This window comes from Cyrtonyx montezumae, unplaced genomic scaffold (assembly GCF_038088225.1).
Source record: "Cyrtonyx montezumae isolate F1298 unplaced genomic scaffold, pur_monq_1.0 scaffold_8, whole genome shotgun sequence".
In the NCBI taxonomy this organism is placed as follows: domain Eukaryota; kingdom Metazoa; phylum Chordata; class Aves; order Galliformes; family Odontophoridae; genus Cyrtonyx; species Cyrtonyx montezumae.
In genome coordinates this window covers 26,552,456-26,574,049 of record NW_027072089.1, presented here as the reverse complement: position 1 = coordinate 26,574,049, position 21,594 = coordinate 26,552,456, and the positions used below count along the sequence as shown (strand labels likewise).

At 43.2% G+C, this 21,594-nt stretch overlaps 1 protein-coding gene across 1 annotated transcript in view; it reads right to left on the bottom strand.

Moving 5' to 3' along the window:
• The window catches only part of ZNF704 (zinc finger protein 704), a 78,428-nt gene that overhangs the window by 12,667 nt on the left and 44,167 nt on the right, over positions 1-21,594 (bottom strand). Inside the window, exons 3-5 of the mRNA XM_065752543.1 lie at positions 7,897-8,000; positions 3,479-3,711; positions 696-796 (exon numbers count right to left, since the gene is read on the bottom strand). Coding sequence (XP_065608615.1) covers positions 696-796; positions 3,479-3,711; positions 7,897-8,000 — 438 coding nt within the window. The remainder of the gene's footprint in view (positions 1-695; positions 797-3,478; positions 3,712-7,896; positions 8,001-21,594) is intronic.

Genomic DNA, 21,594 nt, shown 5'->3' with positions numbered 1-21,594 from the left:
GCACCTATGTACATATATGCACTGAGACACCTTTCCCCTTTTCATTGCCCTGATGTCCACACTGCCTCCCAGGCTACCTGCTCAGGAACAGCGTGAGGCAGCACTGGGTCCCCCCCCTAACTCTATATTAAGCAGCTAGGTCACTCAGTGAATTGCACAGAGATTTTAGTTGAAAACTGAAGCTCTGAAAAAACCTCATGTCATACAAGACTCGTTAGCTTTTGCTTCCAATCCAAATAAACACACATGGAATCTGCAGTTTGGTTTCACTTTCAGTTTTGTTTTTTTTTTTTAATTGCTTTGACTCAGAACGCAATTCTTTGTGAAACAAAACTGGAAAGTATTCATGCAAGACCGTGAAACCTGCCATCTTTCACCCAGCCACAGTCTGGACATGGTATGCAGAGAGCAGGAGCGAAGAGAAAGCAATTCTTCACCAAATGCTGCTGAGCTGTGCAGCCATTAGGGAAGTACAGTGTACATGACCTTGTAGCAAAGTTCACACAAGTTTAGAAAGTAAAGCACCTTGCTTTTGGAAGAAGACCCCGTTCACCTCTACACACCGCTCCTCAACTTCTCCAGAAACCTCTGGATCTCAGAAAAGACGGGGATAATCCGCTCATCCCCTGGGCAAAGCACAACTGTGTGCCTTCTACATCAAACCCCTTTGACTTCTGCAGGCAGAGGTCTCTTACCCAAGGTGGATGGTCCGTATGTGCTTCTGAATCCCTGCAGCTGTGCTCAGTACTTTTCCACAGTTTTTCCACAGGCATTTGAACATCACCTTCATTGAGTTCTGAAATTATCAGCAGAGCGGCGTATTCTTAGTCACAAGGAGGAAAGAAGAAGGAAAAAGCAACCCCGAACAAGCAGACTTATCAAACACTGTCTTGTCTGTGTGCTGAATCAATCACTGAAGGCCTGCAGCCTCCAACTCTGCATTTCTAATGCTGCTATCATCTCAGCTAACAGCACAATCCCACTGGATTCTACAGACTGCAGAGGAAGGAGCAGCTTGTGCCCAAGCCTCACCTCTCCAGCACGACTCGTTAATGTGCACGATCCAGTTTCCAGCTCTCCAAATGAAAGCAATTCTGTACACTTCTAACTGAAAATGTTAATATCTAAATAATTTGGTCTTCCCCTAAATCATTTTCTCTACTACTACAGAATGCACGGTTAAAAAATTACACGTAGGATTAAGTTGTGATGTTCAGGTAACGTCCAATTACAGAAACAAGCACATCCTCAGATCGTGCACTCGCTTCCTTTGCATTGTGAACAGAAATCAGCGTACTGATCACTTCACTTTGGATGCTCTGAAATTGCACACGAGGAGATGATAAGTTTCAGCGTTTGCTATAAAGTTAGCACAGTTAGAATGCAACTTTCCAAAAGACCTGGGTTGATGGCCTTTTAAAGCAAAAGCTGACTGCAACAGTGTGCTGTTCCCAGTTACTCAGCAGTTAACAACTCCTGTTTGAAAGAATGAACATCGATACCCTGCATGGGTTTCTTTCAGCTACTTCCTAAATAAGTACAGAACTATTTCTTCCTAAAATTACATATCATTTGCCAACTCTAACAGACACACTTCTTACTTTTATAATACGACACAGAATACCATCATCAGCTTCAAAAGCCAACAGACTGCCACCAGCCACAGTGACAACATGAAGATTACGCTTACTGTACATAGGAATTCCCCTCTGCCATCCCAAACACCACGTGCATCTTTAGGAACACAGAGTAGTTTAATATCACTCTCTGATTAGATGGTAAAAGCAGTCTACCTCTACTGCCTCTTTGGCTTTACTGGCTTTGCTATGCTGGGAGCTGCTGGGTGGCCGCCTTGCTCAAAGCAGGGGGACTGGAACTGGATGGTGCCTTCCAACCTGAGCCATTCTATGACTTTATGATTCTTAATGGAATGTGGCTGCTAATACGACATTTTGAAACACACAGTGGGAGAAGTACTTTAATGACTCAAAATAAGGTTACCAATCTCTATTTCCGTGCCTATTCCTTTTGATTTCTGAAGCCCTAAGTAAGAATTAACCTGAATATTTTCATTTCCGTTTCTAAATGTGTGAAGATGTACTCAGATAAAACACCATGCTGGGGCCAGAATAAAAAAAAAAATCATAAAAGGTGCAGGAAATGCAGTTAATCTGTAACAAAGTTTGGCAGGTAATGTTATTATTTATCAAAGTTAAACATTTGCCGTACGGAGCAAAATCCATGAGAACAGGAAGAGATAGTGGAATGTATCTGTGATGAGTACATAAATAGAAATATTCAAAGGCAACTTACATAACAATAAAGATGACAGCTGGAAAACCATCTGTCTAATTGTGGCCGAACAATAGGAGCGATGATAATAAGTGTAACTTCAACTGAAAAGTGAAAGGCAAAGCAGCGCACTTCTAAAGCAGCATTCCTACTCCTCCCGCCTCACACAACCCCAAACAGGCTCTGCCTTCAGTTTAGCAACCAGCTCTATCTTCTGATTTGTTTTAATAAATGTGTCCTCCCAAATATTTTATTTCCTTTTTTAGCAAAAAGCAAAAACATTTTACACCCCTCTCCCAGTAACCAGAGCGTTGGTCAGCAAATAAGCAACTTCTGGAGCAACAAGATAAATCTGAACACGTTAAAACAATCATTAAAACTTCTTCCTGCTGGTGGTGAAGCAATTAACTGCCCCACACTCAGCCAGAAACAATGTCGCTTTTCTCCTCCTTACAAAAAGCCCTTTCTCATCTTGCTATGTAAAACCTGTCCTGTTGTGTTGGGAGGGAAGAGAGCTTGGATTAGTGCCACCTCTTTGTTTTCTTTTTCTCTCCGAGAGAAGCCTGCTTGCTAGCATAAAAGTGCCTTTTTGGTTTTAGTCTTGGACTTTTTTTTTTCCTCTTTACACAGTGTTTTATTTAGTCTGCTCTTCCACTCCTACCAAGGATAAATTTGGCCACTGCGAACGCTGCATCAAAAGCCACCGGGTTTGATCTCCCTCTCCTTTTTTCATCCCATATGTTTGTGCAGTGAAAGCGTCACAGTATTAAGGTATCTGACACACTGTCAGACAAACAGCACTTTCACAGAACAAGAACCATCAAAGCCAAATGCAGTCCTCGTGATGACACACAAAGGCTACCTGTTGCATCCCTCATGCAAAGGATCTGCCACACTGGGGAAGAATCCCTTGACTGGCCAGGGGCAACACGTTCTGGGAATCACTTCACTGTTTTCTGAGCAGGAGGATCCACAGAACCTCACCATCTGCCAGCAAATATGTGGTGCTGATGGCATGTGCAGTAGAAGACTGGGTTGACCTAGGCACAGCACCTAAGTTAACTGAATGCCAAGGCGGGAATACATGTGTACAGAGCTGTCCGGGTGACCCGCTCCTTCCTCACAGCACACTATGTCTACCAACATTCTGTTCACCTGTGGGTATGGAATTTAACAGGAGGCTAACCTTCCTCTTCCTAGGGATGGGTTCATCAAAGAGAAGGTTGCTTGTTTCAGCTTCATCAATGCCATCATCTGGCTGGGAAGGTGTTCGAAAAGCTTTAAAGCTGTCAGCTGACAAAGGCGGAGATGGGGTGGATGGGTTGGACTGGTCACTGGGAGCATTCCAGCTCCAGTATCCACTGCTGCTGGTACTAGAAGGCACAAATCCTCCTTCTTTCCAAGATCCATTTAGGGATTCTGTCAAGAATAACAAAAGGCATCATTACAACAGAATCATCATCTCAGGGTTAAGGAGTTCTCTCATCTAAGGCTTAAATACAATGTTGGCAATTAACTGGATCCTCGATAAAGAAAAGTGAAAACCTTGGACACAGAGAGGACAATTACATCTATCCCACAGCATGCAAATTACATTTGTCAGCAGCCATAGTCCACGCTTGATTTTGTAACTTAGAAAAAAAATCATTTTTCTAAAAACAAATTCTGGGCAAATAACCTGTTTTAGAGCATAAACAGAGATAAGCACTCAGATATTGCATGCACCATTAAGGAGAAACATTCAAATACATTCTCAGCTTCAACCATGAACACACGACTGCAGTGGGATTAGGAACAAGCTCCAAGACACTGCTCACAAAGAGGAGAGAGAGCCCAGGAGGAGAACACGAGTTGTGAGCCCCAGGACACCAACTGCTTCTGTGAGAACAAGAGTCATCATCCAGGTATTGGAACACCAACAGAGGCCATAACAGCACTCTCACTGCCTTCTTATCATCTGCACTGTACACACCTCTCTCTAATCTGACTCTGGTGTAATTGAGGTGGTATGTATCCCCAGAAGGATATGCCTCTTCTCATATAGGTGCGGCCCTGGATCACTTCTCCATCCATCCACAGCAGGAACCCCTCCTCACCGCAGCAGCCGCCCTGGCACTGGGTTGTAAGAGACACCTAAGCCAACAGGTCACACCACAGCATGTGCAGGTGAGAGCATCTGCACTGCCTTTGCAGTCCGAGGCAAGATTTGAGCTGTGTTCTGTGTGCTGAGGTCCTCAGGAGCTAAACACTGGCATGTCACTCCTCTTAGCCCCTAAAAAGCCTCTGGCAGGAGAGGAATGTTGAGGTCACCGGCAAGTGTGTGGACTGAGCACATCCAGCAGTGCAATGCCAGACACCATGAGAAGCTTCAGCTACCAACAGGGCTTGGGCACTTGTGCATGGATGGTTTGATGAGCTCCTGCCAGAACTTGGGCATTAGTTTTCCCAATGGCACCAGAGGTGTCTGAGGATTGCACAATACCTAACTTTACGGCTGGCAACGAAGTAAAATTTTATCTGTTGAAGAAACATTATTTATTCTAAGTCTTTACAAGTCCCTGCCTGCATTTAAGAGTTCTGCAGAAGTCACTCCTTCATTCCTTTCCAATTTCTTAAATTAACTAATTACATCAGCAAGAAAAAAATAACATCTTCCAACAGCTACCAAAGCCTTACTCCAAGCTCACTTAATGGAATGACTTTGTTCAGTTGGTTTTGGATGAAACCCTTATTCATTAACATCACCTGCTCACAAAACTGAATTTGGTGCTCCATCATGTAAGTACATGTATAAAAATACCTCGTTGCACAGTCAGCTGTCTCTGAAGTAGCCGTCCCTGCACTTACTGACTGGGGCCAATGAGTGCAAACCCCGCTTTCCCTGACAAAATAAATCCTGTCTGCAAAAGGACAGATGAATTTCCTGTAGCTAATAAGTAACCATATGAAAATGCAATGTTTTGACTCACGGCTACAGCCCTCTGAGTTATTACGGAGGTAGGCTCTGCTTCTTGTATCTGTACTTGAGCCTCCGGCCAAAGCCACAAAGTACATCTGGTATCAACTTGTGAACTTTTCCATTTGTTCAAACAAACAAAGGAAATAGCACTCTTTCAACTACTATTTTCTGACACATTTACAGTGGTACTTTGTATTCTCAGGGTTTACAGCTCCTCCTCACCTTACTGAGAAGGAGATTTAGATCAAGAGCATTTTAGAAGTAGTATGTAAAAGAAAAAAACCAAGTGAGGCTAACAACAGGAAAAAAAAAACAAACCAACACAGAAACGCTGGTTCTCATTAATACTAACAAATCTATCAATGTAACGGAGACTAAAATATAAATAAATGCAACTTACTCTTACTTTGGGGCTCTTATCACATTGCTGGAGTTGTGTGCAAGAGAACCAGACCAAGCATTACTCAGCTGCAGAGAAACAAAGGCCAAACTCTGATCCAATTTCTGTGGGCAATTGTCCCCAGGAATTCCAGTGAAGATCGGACTCTTACATTAATACTAATATTAGTATTATTATTATTTTAACTTCCAGGCAAAATTCTAAAGAATTTCTTTTAAAAGAAATGTTCCTTCAGTTACATTGCTGCTTACTGCCTCTTTTTTGTGGGGAAAGGATTTTCAAGAAATCTGTCATAACTAAACTTGTACTGCTAAGACTGGAGCCCAGCCTTGCCATACCAATTGAGTTTTAAATTATACAATCTCTGCATTCTTATTGAAATCTTCAGTAAGTTTCCACTTGGGAAAAATTAAGATATTCAGGGAGAACATGCTCAACAACAGCTTCAAAATCTTGTCTCACTACTGAAAATATCTGTACCGCTTTTTCAGGCTTCCCTACCCAGATTTCACGCAAGATACAAAGGGTCCATGTGAAGGAATATCAAAGAGCACTCTGCCTGAATAGAGAAGTATCAAACACAGCTACCAGCTACCATGTAGCTCTCAGCAATTCAAAGAGGCTTCTTTGGGGGATCTGCCCAACCAAGAGATGTCAGCAAACGCTCACTTCAGGCGCTGCCACCAGCTCGGCCTGCCAGAGGTGAGTGCCCTGCCCCACGAGCAGGCACAACGCAGTGACAGGAATGCTAATGGGACCCCAATGTGCCCCAGCTGCCCTGGCCCCAAAGGCCTGCCACTGCCAGAGCTTTCTCAGGGCTCATCTAGCTCCAACCCCCTGATATAGGCAGGGACCCTCTACACCGGGTTGTCACAGTCCATCCAGCCTTGCCTTGAACATCTCCAGGGAGGGGACATACACAACCTCTCTGAGCAACCCGCGCCAGTGTCTCACTACCCTCACAGTAAAGAATTTCTTCCTAATACCTAGTCTAAATCCACTCTATTCCAGTTTAAAGATATTTCCCATCGTTCTGTCATTACCTGCCCTTATAAAGTCTTTTAAGTATGATGCCATTCAGAGGGTCATCCCTGTAACAGTGAGACCTGCAAAGACTACTTTCCCATTAAGTGCAATCTGTAAGTATTCCTCTTGGCACTCATTTAAAGCAGGAGGGAAGTTAGCATTTATTTTAAGAGCTACAAGTGAGTAAGAAAAGCCAGGATCATACGAACAATGCAGATTCATGCTAAGGAGAGACCCTCATTTATGACTACTCCTTAAAGTGTACCAGTTTTAACCATCTCTTGTAACTCCAGCCAAGCTTCCATAGATTAATCACAATTCCTTAGTCTTTTCAATATGATCACACACTTCTTGTGTGTTTTTATCTGGGTGCCTCAGGTTACACCATGAAATAAGCAGCGAGTAAGAAAAGCCAGCATCATACGAACAATGCAGATTCATGCTAAGGAGAGACCCTCATTTATGACTACTCCTTAAAGTGTACCAGTTTTAACCATCTCTTGTAACTCCAGCCAAGCTTCCATAGATTAATCACAATTCCTTAGTCTTTTCAATATGATCACACACTTCTTGTGTGTTTTTATCTGGGTGCCTCAGGTTACACCATGAAATAAGCAGCCTTGTAAGGGATTATGGGTCTGAAGCAGACCCCAGAGCTGCACAGAGCACAGATAAACAGGGCACAAACTGCAGACCCCACTCTTTGGCAGAGGCAGAGCCATGCCATCACAGCCTGGCGGTGCACAGCTCTCAGCCATGGGCTGCAGCCCATGGACTCTTCAGCTCATCACAGAGCTGAGGAACAGCCCATCTCAGCACTGTATGGGCAGGAGCAACTGCTGCCACATGTACTGTGTATGAGCAACTGCAAACACACTGCTGGGAAAGGCAGAGCCTCAGTGAGAAGTGTTCTGCAGCTCCAGTTCCCCATCCCATCCTTCGGGGCCAGTGGGCACCTCCCAGCTCACAGAGCAGCTCACTGGGAACGAAACATTTCCTTCTCCTTTCTGCCTGTCCTGCTCCTGCAGCCTGCATCTTGGTGCTGTCCCAGCACCATGGCCTTCCAGCCTCTCAAGCCTTTTCCTCCACCACGCTGTGACTCCTGCAAACCAGCTCCTACTGCTGCTAGCACACAGTCGGTGCTGGCAAGCAGAGCTGCTGTCCTCTTCTGGCTCCTCATCATTCCCAGGTGTGTTTTTTCAGCACAACACATGCTTACCGTTGGGCCGGATGGGAGGGCTGCGAACCAAAGGGCTGGTGGATAAACTGGTCAGTACCATGGCTGCTGTCACTTTATCCATGTCCAATTCTTCCGGAGATTTTCTAGAAGACAGCAAAGGGGAGGCAGGAGACACATCAGCAAGCACTTCAACTGTTAGTGTTTCGGCTACTGAATAGCAAACCAAACCCTAAGACAGCAAGGCACGGTGACCAAAGCAAGCAGAATTCCACCATGCGGTTCATCAGACTTTGGCTGCCCACTGTCTTAGGACTGGGGAACCCAGGCAGCGTGGTCACCCAGAGGAAGGTGACATGGGCTGCTGTCCCTTTTCAGGACCCCCATTCATCATTCCCAGCTGGGGTATGCTGGGATGGCACACAGACTCTTCAGATACTGACCTTATCCACCGACCTGTGTGCAGCAATCCCAAATCAAGTGAAAGGCTCCTCTACCAGAAACTACGGCCCAAACCTCTTGATATTTCAGTGAGTAAACCTCAACCTGCTCCACGAACACTGCACAGCCACTTTCTGGATGATGTACAGACCCCTGTGGATGACCATGAACACCTCCATGCCAGACAACATAGCTCTTCATGACTGTCTTTTGTAACACATCAGTGCCTGGAACTGGATGCTGATTATCAATCCTGCTCCATTCGGCCTTCAGCCACAGAAATTCTCCTTTCATTCATTTTTGCAAAGACCACAGCAGCCATATGGTCATCATCAAATATCAGGAAAGGTCTTAGATGTCTGCTGCAGCAGTTGCTGTGGGTGTCTGCCATGCTGGTGTCAATATTTCAGTCTCTACAGACCCAGAGCTAGTCCCAAACGCCAAGTTCCTCCACATAGTCTGTAAATTTAACTTTTTCTGGTTCTTCTGCATAAATGCATTTTTCTTCTCTACAATCACTCAGATTGTTGCTCTCAAAACCCACCCTTTGCTCCCACCTGGTGTCAGTGATGCCCCACATTGTCAGCAAGGGCACCTGTGCCCAACATCAATGTTTCCACAGGTAAGCAAAGGCCATGAGACCTCCCTCCATTTCTGAATCCCCTTGCTATTACAGGAATGCCTTTCCCTCAGCTGATCAATTTAACAATTTTTCATTGTGGAAAGCCCAAGTAAACACAACCTCATTACACTGAATCCCAGCCATTTTCACTACTTCCTGCTCTTCAGATGCATTCAGCAGCCCAGCAATGATGCACTCTTACTTCCCAACCACAAGAACTGCAGCAGCTACGAGTGGTGCCTTATGCGAACCTGCTCCCAAACACACTTCTACAGTTTGGCTCATAAATGTAAACACACATTTCATGTATCATTCAGCCAGCACTGCTGGAGGAACAGCAGCCTTCAAGATACAGGCAAAGCACAGAACTGAAGACAGGAACCACTTAAGCCATCTGCATTCAGTCAGCATCACACTGAGTCAAAATCTTGAGGCTGCCTCACTCTTTTCCAGCTTTCTGCACTGGAAAGCTGAACCTGTGCACAGCTGTTCAACAGTATCTGCACTCAGCTGGGAGGAGAACTGCTCCATTACAAACCAATTGTTCACAAACCATTTGTTCCACTATGGCTAATGTGAATCTCTGCAGACTGAAGTTATGATCCCTGGCACTGTTTAAACAGCTATTAAGTATGATGAAATCTGAATTGGCTGTAAAATCATCTTCTGCACCAGCTATAAAGATTTCTTCTTTCCTCTGCTCCCACATCCCAGCTTTCAGATGCAGTCTCCCCGCTTCTGCCTGGATATGCTCACACCAGCCCAGCCTGCACTCGAGACCAAACCTTCCCGGAGCTTTTATTTCCAAACTTTCACATTTGCATCAGTGTCCACAATATCCAATATGCTTTCTATGTCCAAATGCAAGCTAACAGATGAATTTTAATAAACTGGCTTAGATGTAACTCATGAATATCAGAGGACTCTGGTGACGGACCTTTTGCCACTGCCCTGTGTCTTTTGGATTAATGGTTTCCTATTTCCTCAGCTGAACCCCCTAATACTTCATGCCTGGCTAGCCTGGTATTTCAAACAGTCCTTTTCTTTAATAACTGAGCTCAACTTAAATTTAGATGCTATCCTCGCTCACTGGCACCTTTAGTCTGTCTTGCTGATGAATTTACCACTTTTCTGAAAGTCATTTAAGAAACTCCATCTTTTTCAGAGCTCTCTGAACTTAAGACACAAAAGATGAACAGAAGAGGGCAAGTCCATGGTCAAGCAAGTGTCCCAAACCACCCACACATGCAGAAAGCCTCTAAGCAAGCCTCTGGATACCACCTCTCACTGATGGACAATGCCAGCTCTGAGTGAGACTTCTGGCAGAACCTCCTGCAGTACCACCTCTGTGCAGTCCCTTGAAAGCCCTCATTTGGGTTTCAATGTTGGGCTGACTCACTTGAGACTCTGAGGGAGGTATTCCCCTTTGTTTTTATGCTGTTTGGTCAGGGATGCTTTGACCTGTCCTCTCAAGGAGCCCTTGAAAGCAGCTATCAGCCACAGAACCAGAAAGTTGATACAACATCCCACAGCCACCAGCTGTCTTTCTCAAGGAGCCACCATTCCTCACAGGACTGAATTTTCCTACTGAATGCTACTATGCCATTAGCTAGATACTGCTCCCCATCCAAAATCCAGCTGATGGGAGTGGTTCATCACTTTTGTTGGTGAAGTACCATATGCATGAGTACATGTCACAACCAGAAAAATAGCTCAGTATACTAAAATTGCTCTCTCCCTCCCAAAGTCGTTCTTTAAATGTTCATTCACAGACCCACATTTTAAGTCTTCCTTTCACCGACTATAAGCACACGACACTGAGGTGAGCACATGGAGTGCTGTATCAATACTGACAGACAAGCAAGTTCTTACACACTATTGTACTGCACAAATACAGTTAATCATATAATGAATTGTTGTATTCAGTACTCTAGTAACAGCAGAAGTTCTTCTCAAAGAAGGGAAAATTCTGCATTTCATTCAACAAGTACAATAAACTGAAGTTTCTTCAGTTCAACACCACTGACAAAGGTAGTATTCTAAAAAGGAAGCAACAAGAAAAACAATGCACGTGGCTGCAGCTTCATGTATCTGAAACAACTAGAGATCCACCATATTGAGCTAAAAATATTATTAACCCACAAAACAGCCTATATTTACAATAATACTTGGTTACCCTTTAACAACTCAAACTCCTGACAGTACGGATAAATAAAGGAACTAATTCTGCTCGCTGCTGTTGTGTCTGGTTGTTGATTATGAAGGTTAAAAATTAACCTGCTTTATAAAAAAGGAAGACAGAAGCAACAATTATACAAAGAAATTATTCACAGAATCAGCCAGAGGTCCCTGAGCACTCCGTGGCAAAGTTGTAACTTCTCAAAATGAAGCAAAAGACCAATATCTTCAAAGATTATATTAAGTAACTACAGTACTATGATGATGCGTGCTAAAACATAAGGGATCATTACTATTTACACACTGGAAAAGAGAACTGCTGCTTATCTGAATTATCTGCTGAACTGCTGATATCTGAAGCACAAACACAGTAATGCGATGCAATAATTAGATGCTAGGGGCTTCTGCTTCTGCTCATACTGGCTACACATACAATTAACCTTTTCCACACTGCCTTTGTAATATTTGAAGACTAGTTCCCATAAGGAATAACTGTCCTTTCTGTGTCTTTCTCTGCTGTTCTGCTCATAAACAAGCAATCTCCTAGGATGCTACCAGTTACTAGAAACCAATTATGATCTAAGACTTTATTATACAAATATAGGAGATTTTCTTCTGAAAAACATACTTGAGATTCTCAAGGAAAAAAGAAAAAGGCATCAAAGGCCACCTCAAAGCTCTCCACCTCCCTCAGGCTGATCTGATAGACTTTGGGATTCAATTATTCAAAGCATCCTTGGAAGCCTGGCTGGTCTGTTAGGGGCTGAGCAGATTTTACTGAGTTATCTGTAGAGCAGATACTGACTTTCTATCTGGACCATAATGGTTTAAAGACAATAAAGTGCCTGCAAATCAGTCGTACCATATGGGAGGCATTATTCACAAAGTGATTTTTGGCCTCCTGGAACAGAAAATCTGTTTAACAGGAGAACTGCAGGGAAAGTGATTGGTAATAACAGTGTTTCCTGAAGTCTTTCAAGTTTCCTCACATCAGAGAATGCAACCACTTTCCCTCTGGTTCTGCAAAAATAAAAAATTAAAAATAAAAAGAAGACTCTAAATCCAGATAATTTTCTAGCTATCCTTAAGAGTGCTGAAACTTAACAGAAAATAACCTATCAATTTCAACTAGTATTTCAGAGATGCAGATAACCACACAAACATGAGCACTCAGTTCCATGAGCAGCTGATATACCCCTCTCTGTAGCAGGGGGAAAATATCTCTAATAAAATCCTTTTTATCTCTACCTCCTAAGAGCCTCCTCCGACTTCTTAAAGCTAGCTCAAGTTTGAAATGTGTTCAGATGGGAGCAGGAGTGAACTCTAGGTCTCTTCCTCTGATATGCATCATGTGGAGCATCACCGTGCTGGGGTGGGCAGTGGAACACTGTTGTAATTTCAGAATTGTAAAATCACAGAATTGTTTGAGTTGGAAGAGGTCTTAAAAGGTCGTCTAGTCCAACTCTCCTGCAATGAACAGACACCTACAGCTAGATCAGGTTGTTCAGAGCCCCATTCAGCCTGACCTTATATGCCTCCAGGGATGGAGCATCCACCACCTCTCTGGGTAACCTGTTCCAGTGCCTCACCAACCTTACTGTAAAAAACTTTTTCCTCATATCCAATCTTAATCTCCTCTCCTTTAGTTTGAAACTATTTCTCCTTGTCATATCACAGCAGACCCTGACAAAGAGTTTGTCCCCTTCCTTCTTACAGCCCTCCTTTAGAAACTGAAAGGCCGCTCCCAAATCTCCCCAGAGCCTTCTCCTCTCCAAGCTCAAGAGTCCTAGCTCTCTCAACCTGCCCTTGTAGGGGATGTGTTCCATCCTCTGGATCATTTTTGTGGCCCTCCTCTGGATGCATTCCAACAGGTCTACATCTCTCCTGTACTGAGGACTCCTCATCTGGACACAGTACTCCAGGTTAAGCTCACCAGAGTAGAGGGATAGGATCACCTACCTTCCCCTGCTGGCCACACTTCTGATGCAGCCCAGGATACACTCGGCTTTTTGGGCTGCCAGGGCAAATTGTTGGCTCATGTCCCACCCGCCAGTATCCCCAAATTCTCTTGGCAGGGCTGTGCTCAATTCTTTCATTCCCCAGGTTGTATTGGTAGTGGGATTTGCACGACACAGATACAAGACCTTGCACTTGGTGTTGTTGAACTTTACAGGGTTCACCTGGGCCCACTGCTTGAGCCAGTCTACATCTCTATGAATGGCATTCTGTCCCTCAAGCACGTTGACTGCATCACACAGCTTGGCATCATCTACAGACTTACTCAATCCCACTGTCCATGTCACTGATGAAGATATTAAAGACCATCGGTCTCAGTATTGACTCCTGAAGGACATCACTCATCACATCTGTCCCATGATCATCCCCAGCAGGGAGGTGAGGCTGACAGGTCAGCAGTTCCCTTTGTTGCCTCTGTCTTTAACTCTCACCTTTGGACATGCTTAGGACATGCGTGTGGCTACCCTTTTAACAGCTCTTCACGTTCCATTTTTTCCCCTCCTTCCTTTCCTGTCTGTTCTGAACAGCTTGTAGCTATCAAAAGCCACACTCTAGTCACGACAATCATCCCACCAGGTTTCAGTGATGGCAATAATGGCATGGTTTTCTAGTAGCACAGTGGTTTCTAACTCCTCCTGTTCGCTTTCCAAGCTATGTACACTGGTGTAGAGACACTCAGCTCCACAAACAGCCTTGTTGTCTTTGATACTTTTAACTATTTCCTTTGAGTTTTCTTGTAATTACTGACTGATAATAAGGTTTAGAATTTTTAACTATTTCTATTTATGCAGAGTATTTAAGAAAGCCAAATTCAACAACAGAATATAAACCATAGGTGGCACAAACGATTTTATATATTGAAAAAGTTGAACCAATGAGTAATTTTTGCTTTTCAAACAACCCTGATTCAACAAGAAAGCTCATTTTGCCAAAGAGCCCTGAGGGCAGCAATAGAAGCTGAAGTAGGAGTATGGCGCAGAAATTGGCTACTTCAAAACACAGTAATCAAATAAACACCAATCACTTCATAGGCGATGAGTGCAAAGCAAAAATTAAATTCAGAAAGCAATAACAGAATCCTATCCAGAGCTGTTTCTCCTTGCAGTCACCCACAGTCGTTGATGATTTTCTGGGAAGATTTTCTGTTCCATCACCTCTATGTTAAAAGGCCATTTGCCAGTGCAGTAAGTAAATCGGCCTCTACAAATCATGTCTTAATAGTGCCCTGAAGCAACAGACCAGTTATTCCAGATATTATCCAATCTATTCATGTTCATCCCTCCTCTGCCTTTGCTTATTGCTGCTGTTCAAGCTTGTTCAAAGGCATATCCACTTTCATAAATGGGATCATTTCAAAGGTACTGCTTACAGGACAGTAAATTTTGCACTTATAAGTAGTGATGCACTCTGTGGGAAGAGCTGCTGGACCACTGGCTGCAGTGCCCATGAGGTTCTTGCTATGGAAATTCTGCCCTTCAGCAAAGGCAAATACAAAATACCACACCAGAAACATCGAGTTCATCCTTCTCTATCCCTTATCTACAGTCAGCAGTACAATTCTCACTTTAAATGAATTTAATTGTAACAGTCTCAAAATATTTTGTAATATCAATGCCAATATACAGCCCTAGCATATCTATATGGAACAAACATGCCAGTTACTTTTTAGCACGATTTATCTACAAGAAGTTTCTCCGAGTCAACCTTAAAAATTTATCTACTTCCACACATCAACATACATCTTCTCTAGCACAGTCTATGTTTACAAAATACTTTACAAAGCCTGGAAGTCTTTAATCCATTTATCCTCATTTCTGCTCACCAACTACTAATATGAACGAGATGGCAAGCACTTTGCTCACCAAATCCAATCAGTTCTTATGGGGTCAGGGTCAGTTACTCTTCATTGTTAACATTTATGTGTTTAGTCATTTTTATCCATGTGAGTTTTTTTTGTTTTTTGTTTTTGTGCATTTGAAAAGTAAACAGAATTGGAAAGAAGCCGCTATTGCAAGGTTGTCTACAGCTGCCAGTGCACTGAACAAGATCTGAAGAGCAGAGACAGAAACACGTCTGGGATGTCCCTCTCTTCCTGCCAAGGTAAAATATCATATCTCGACATTAAACTGTAGTTTCTAAGGCATGAGCCAACAGGTCACAACACCATAAAGCTTCCAGGATCATCCTTGCTACTGAAGTAATCCAGAGACACACCTCAGAACTGGTTGGGTTTTGTTATTCTCAACCCATTAGAAACCTGTTTCAGAACAAGACAAGCATAAATGTAGCTCATCTTGTCCTCTCCATTTCTGCTTTCCTTTCACTGATGTGTCCTTGGACCAATTTTGCAAGACTATACTGACAACAGCTGGTATAAAAGCTGTTTGGCCAGTGTTCACACAAGCTCCATTGGAAACCATCCCATCCTGGTTCTTAAGATGGTTTCTCCTTCCATTTCCCTGACTATCCTATAAATCTTCCTTTGCTCCCTGTTGATATGAGCACATTCTCCATGAACAGACATGTTCCAAGTGTTCTTGGAACAGTCTTGCCCATACCTTCTATGAACAAGGACAGGAGGACTTCCCTGTCTGCAGAAAGACCTATGGTTGGACTCACAGTGATAGCTCAGTCATTTGTAACAGGCACTACAACCCCACTGCCATTTTCTTCATCAGTTACTTACAGAAACAGAAGGTGGAATTTGTAGGTAATATTGAATTTTTTTCTCCCTTTTTCTCCCACAAACAAAACACTATCTCCCAATGCATTTGCTGTCAGCTATAGCTCTGAATGCTTCTTTCCCACACTATCTTCCCCCTCTGCAAGCTGCTCTCCTGCCTGGGCTTCATTAATATCCTATGTCAAGGAGCACTGCAGCCTAGTCATGTTATTCAGGAGATGAATACTACCTTTTATCAGGTTTGATTTGGTTACTTCTCTGACTACTGTTATATTCCCATGACCAGACTGGGAGAGCAGAAGCTCCAAGTGCAACTTTTGTGCACTGCTGCTTTATATCCTCCTATACATTTCCTTTTTGAGGTGAACATACACATTAACTTCAGTTTTCCATTATGCCAATGTTCATCAAACCACAGATCAGGATATGCTCTATTGCTGGGGACAAGGAGTTCAACCAAGTTCATTGATTCTACACCTTGATGTTTCAGGAGTGAGGGACGCTAATTTTCTGTCTAGTTAATGATGTGCACAACAGATAAAGAAGAATTAGGTTATTATATTTTAGGAAAAGGTGTGTTGGGTTACAGACTGAAATAGATAATAAAACAAACAAACAAAAAAACCCAAAGACCACCCCACATTAAAAATACATTCTGCAGTAAGTAAAAATCACGATGCACATACTCCACACTCCATAATTCCTTCCCAGTGTAAGATCTCATTCCAGGTCACACGTACTTTACCATTAAGCCTCATATTTACAGATGAGAGGTCTCAGCTGTTCGGTTAAAATGCACTCGCAATTCAAACTTCAGATTGTGAACTGATGAAGTGTTAACATCGTATCTTGAGGTCCAGCCAACATAGTGTCTCAACAAGGGCACATGGTTTTTGGTCCCCCAGGAAACAAACAGAATGCAGACATCTTTTATAAGATGACATGTATTTAGCCAATCTTTCCTCTTGTCTTTAAAACAATAGATTGACCCTTTCAAAAATCTCACTTAACAATTTATTTTCTTCCATAAGAACCAAGTACAGACTCACAGATGCTCATCTTCTCACCACGATCAGTAGAGCTGAGATCAGTCTTCTCAACCCACAACTAAAAATATTTTTTCTTTACTGCACTGATATCAACTGAAGATATTTTTATAATTGTGGAAATGAAAACAGACATTACAGAACCACTACAATCTGACCGACATTCAAGGAGATGGGGGACACCTGTCTTGCTCTTCCTGGTGTACAACAGTCTTTCCAATCTGTTGGAGTTGGCTTATTTTTTACTTATAAAAGCCTGGCTATTATCTAGGACTGTTTAGCCTGGAGAAGAGGAAGCTCAGAGGAGATTTCATCTGTGTGTAAAAACATCTGAAGGGAGGGCACGAAGAGGATGGAGTCAGACTCTTTTCAGTGGTACTTCGTGCCAGGACAAGAGACAAAGGGCACAAACTGGAACAATGGAGGCCTCATATGAACATGAGGAAGCACTCCTTTACTGCAAGGGTGATGAAATACTGATGCAAGTTACCTAGAAGTTGTGCAGTCCCTGCCTTGGATACCTCCAAAAGCAGCCTAGATGTGGTCCCGGGTCAATGCCAACCCCAGCTGCTCTGTGATTCAGTTTCTGTTACTCACTGCCTGGTCCCTGGGCTACAGAAGTTGCACCCCTTCCATTTTCTTTTTTTCTTAGGCTAGCACTCATCTGTTTTTCCCCACATTTGTCCTTCTGTCTCACCCTTAGAAAATATGTTCCGTTAGGGTTATTTGCTGTATGTCGTGCACAGTCAAAAATCACAAAACTAGACCTAGGGTTGTACTTGCAAAACATCCTATGGACACATGTCAAAATCAGCAAATTGAACATGATGTTGGAATCTACCCCTGTAACTGAGACTACCACAACACAGTTAGATCAGAATCAGAGATGCACAGGTGGGTGGATAACACACCGTTTGAGAGCAGGGGAAAATTTTACCTTTAATAATCTGCAAGTGGCAGTTTTGAAAACATAGGTCCCAAGTGACAGAGAACTCAAAAAAGCTGGCAGCAGCAATTACAATCAATGATCCCACCAGGACAGCGAAGATTTGAGAAAATCCAATCTGCAAATTTCTGCTTTGACATTTGTTTCTGAATACGTGTATCAGTGACACCATTATAAAAAGAAGATGACCATAATCTATATTTGTATTTTGAATGAAGAGACAACTCCAAGAAGTGTAAAGATATTATGAAAGCAGAAAAGGACGTGGAACTGCAATTAGTTTTTTTAAGTGATAAAGCGCTGAGATATCAGCAGGATTTATAAGTACTCCAGATCAAAATGATTCTCCAAGGTCCTTTCAAGACTGAACCTTCATTGTGCTACAATGTTCATTTTTTATTTGCATGCCTTCCACTGAAAACAATGAAACCACTGACCTAACATATAGTATCAGGAGAACAATTTTTTTTTCACTATGAGAAATTAACTGAACTGTGACCTACAGATATAAAAAACAAATTAAGAAAACAATATCCAGCCCTCATCTAGTACCAGGTCCAGCTTGTTTTCCAGTTCTTTTTTGTTAGATGAAAACATTCTCCTTGTTAACACATCTATATATGAAGTCATAACGTTGTTCTATAAAGTAGCAACGTGAAATTTGTTCCTGTAGGTTTTTAAATTACACAGCAGAACAAGTTTTTTTTTTGTTTGCTTTTCATTTGTTTTTGTCTAGGGAAACGCTGCTGTAATGAACACCAAAGGTAATAATAATCATGGCATACAACTGCCAGTCGTTTGATGTGGGTCTGATATTCTGTTCGTGCTATCCAGTCTCACGATTTCATAAAATTACTCCTGATAGTGAGAGGTACCTTCACCCAAAGAAATCATAACAAAGATTTAACTGTGATGAAAACATCATCTTCATCTGTCCCACTTCACTGCTCCTACAGAAGCTGTACTCTACATAAAATTACTTCTATGATGTCACTACTGGCTGGGTGGATGAGGGGAGAGCAGTGGATGTAGTCTACCTTGATTTCAGCAAGGGATTTGACACTGTCTCCCACAGCATCCTTTATAACAAAGCTGAGGGAGTGCAGAACAGATGAGTGGACAGGGAGGTGGGTTGAGAACTGGCTGACTGGCAGAGCTCAGAGTGTTGTGATCGGTGGTGCAGAGTCCAGTTGGAGGCCTGTACTTAGTGGTGTTCCTCAGGGGTTGGAGGTGGGTCCAGTCCTGTTCAACATCTTCATCAGTGACCCTGATGAAGGGACAGAGCCCAGTCTCCGCAAGTTTGCTGATGATCCAAAGCTGGGAGGAATGGCTGACATGCTGGAAGGCTGTGCTACCATTCAGTGAGACCTGGATAGGCTGGAGAGCTGGTCAGAGAGGAACCAGATGAGGTTTAACAAGAGCAAGTCTTGAACCTAGGGAGGAATAACCATAAGCACTAGTACAGGTTGGGGGATAAACTGCTGGAGAGGAGCTCTGAGGAGAAGGACCTGGGTGTCCTGGTAGATGACAGGTTGGCCGTGAGCCAGCAGTGTGCCATGGTGGCCAAGAATGGCATCCTGGGGTGCATTAAAAAGAGCATGGCCAGCAGGTCATAGGAGGTGATCCTCCCCTTCTACTCTGCCCTGGTGAGGCCTCACCTGAAGTATTGCATCCAGTTCTGGGCTCCCCAGTACAAAAAAAGACTGGGATCTCCTCGAAAAAGTCCAGTGGAGGGATACAAAGATGATGAAGGCCCTGGAACACCTCTCTTATGAGGAAAGGCTGAGAGACCTGGGTCTGTTCAGCCTTGAAAAAAGAAGACTCAGAGGGGATCTGATCCATGTCTATAAATATTTCAGGAGTGGGAGGCAAAGGGATGAGTTGGACTCTTCTCTTAATATGAAGTTTTGAAACATCTAAGTTAGAGCTGATACTATTAATGTGGCACTCTTTGCCACTGTTAGACATCATTCATCATTTTTCATTTCTTTTTTCCTATTATCATACTATTAGCTCTTCATTATTTCTTCCACAAAACAAACCTACAAGTGGCTGAACATGCAACGTCCCATGATAAAAAATGGGAGTATTTAAAGCCATATAGGCACTGACATTCAAACTTTTCACTAGAAGTATTTAACTAACTTTTCGCATCCACAAGACAGTGAATGCTACCTCCTTCTCCAGAACACAGAGAAGACTGAGAGGAGAAATGTTATCAGTTTAATCTTAACTTCATATCCACTCGAAATGTAGGCTTGGAAAGCAGAAAGGAACTGTGAATGCACAACATACTGCTTTCCATGCTGCTAGGCAGACGGTCCATAATTTCCATAAATTTAGACATCTTCTCCTCAGCTTCTCCTGTCATCTGTCCTTCTGATCTGTGACATCCTGCTCCAGTCTTCCACGGGTCCCCTTTTATCTGGACTGCCCCTGTAACGCCTGCCTCGTACAACCACCAAGAATTCTGCCACAGTTCAACAAACATTCAAAAAGATTACAGTAAATAAAACCATTAGTAAATAACTCTTATTATAAAATAGATGAGTGAGAAGCTGTCAGTCAAGGTTTGGTGCCTCCACTTCGACCTCATGCAGCACTTGCACAAATCCAATCTCCTCCCCCCATATTGGGTGCTATTTAGGGCAAATGAGATATGACCTGAACAGAGAATGAGTTACTTCTATATGGATAACTATCTGGAAATTATGTTCACCTGACAGCAAGTTTTAATAAGACACAAACCCGACCATTTCCAGAGACAGATTACATCACTGTGCTGTAGCTGTGTTATCTGCATTTTGTGTGATCTGCAGCACTGCAGTTACACGGTATCTTTGCAGTGCATTTGTGTGTTTCAGTAGTTTATCATTATACAAGGAATGATCTATCTTTAGAATTTCCATAATTTCTGATTCTTTTTTTTTTTCAGAAAAGTTAAGACAGCTGAGTTTACTCCTTCTCCTCTGTACTTCTCCATTCAGAATTAAAAACTCTAGTACAGCCACAAGTCCCCAGCAGGTCTGCCAGCACAGCCTGACCACAGCCTGCTTTCTACCCTCACCCGCTGGCTTTTCAATACAGATAAGCTGTATTTTCTCCTGTTCACAACCTCTTTTCATTGCTTCTATTCCCCTCCTACACACTGCTCCACAGGTCACTGATGTCCCCACCTTGTCTTACTACAGTCCAGAGTCCTTAAAAAACCTCCCATTAAAGAGATGGAGGTAGAGAACTCCTGAGCACACCTATCTTGATGCCCATTCCAGAAGCCCTTTTTCCCTCCCACTTCTTTGGGACCCTGGTGGCATCGTGGAACAAGCAGCGTGCCCAGGCTCCCAGAGCAGCGGGGTTGTTCTCCATCACATACACAACAGGTTTCTGCTGTTCCACAGCAGATCTGAGCAAATGAGTGAATCTAGGTCAACATCTTTCTTTACGGCACCCTGCAAATGAGGAAGCACAGGTTGATCCTTCCAGGCTATATGCCATCTCTGGCTTGTGAAATTCTTCCTCCAGCTCATGTCAAAGCTGTTGGCTCAGGAACACGGGAGCTGAGTTCTCATCCCGGTGGGAACAAAGCCCTGGGAGCCAACTGTGGGAGCTGAGGACTGATACAAGAGTAGGATGACAATATCTTGCAGATGGGAACTGTGACCCCACAGCACAGCACTCTTCTATCCCAGTGCTGATGCTGTTCAGCATGTTATAAATTATTCCACAGGGAGAGATGCTGCTCCTACAGCCTCAATCGCTGTGGCTGGAGCTTCATGAGTAGACTGAAGCTCACTTCCCAGTTTGCATG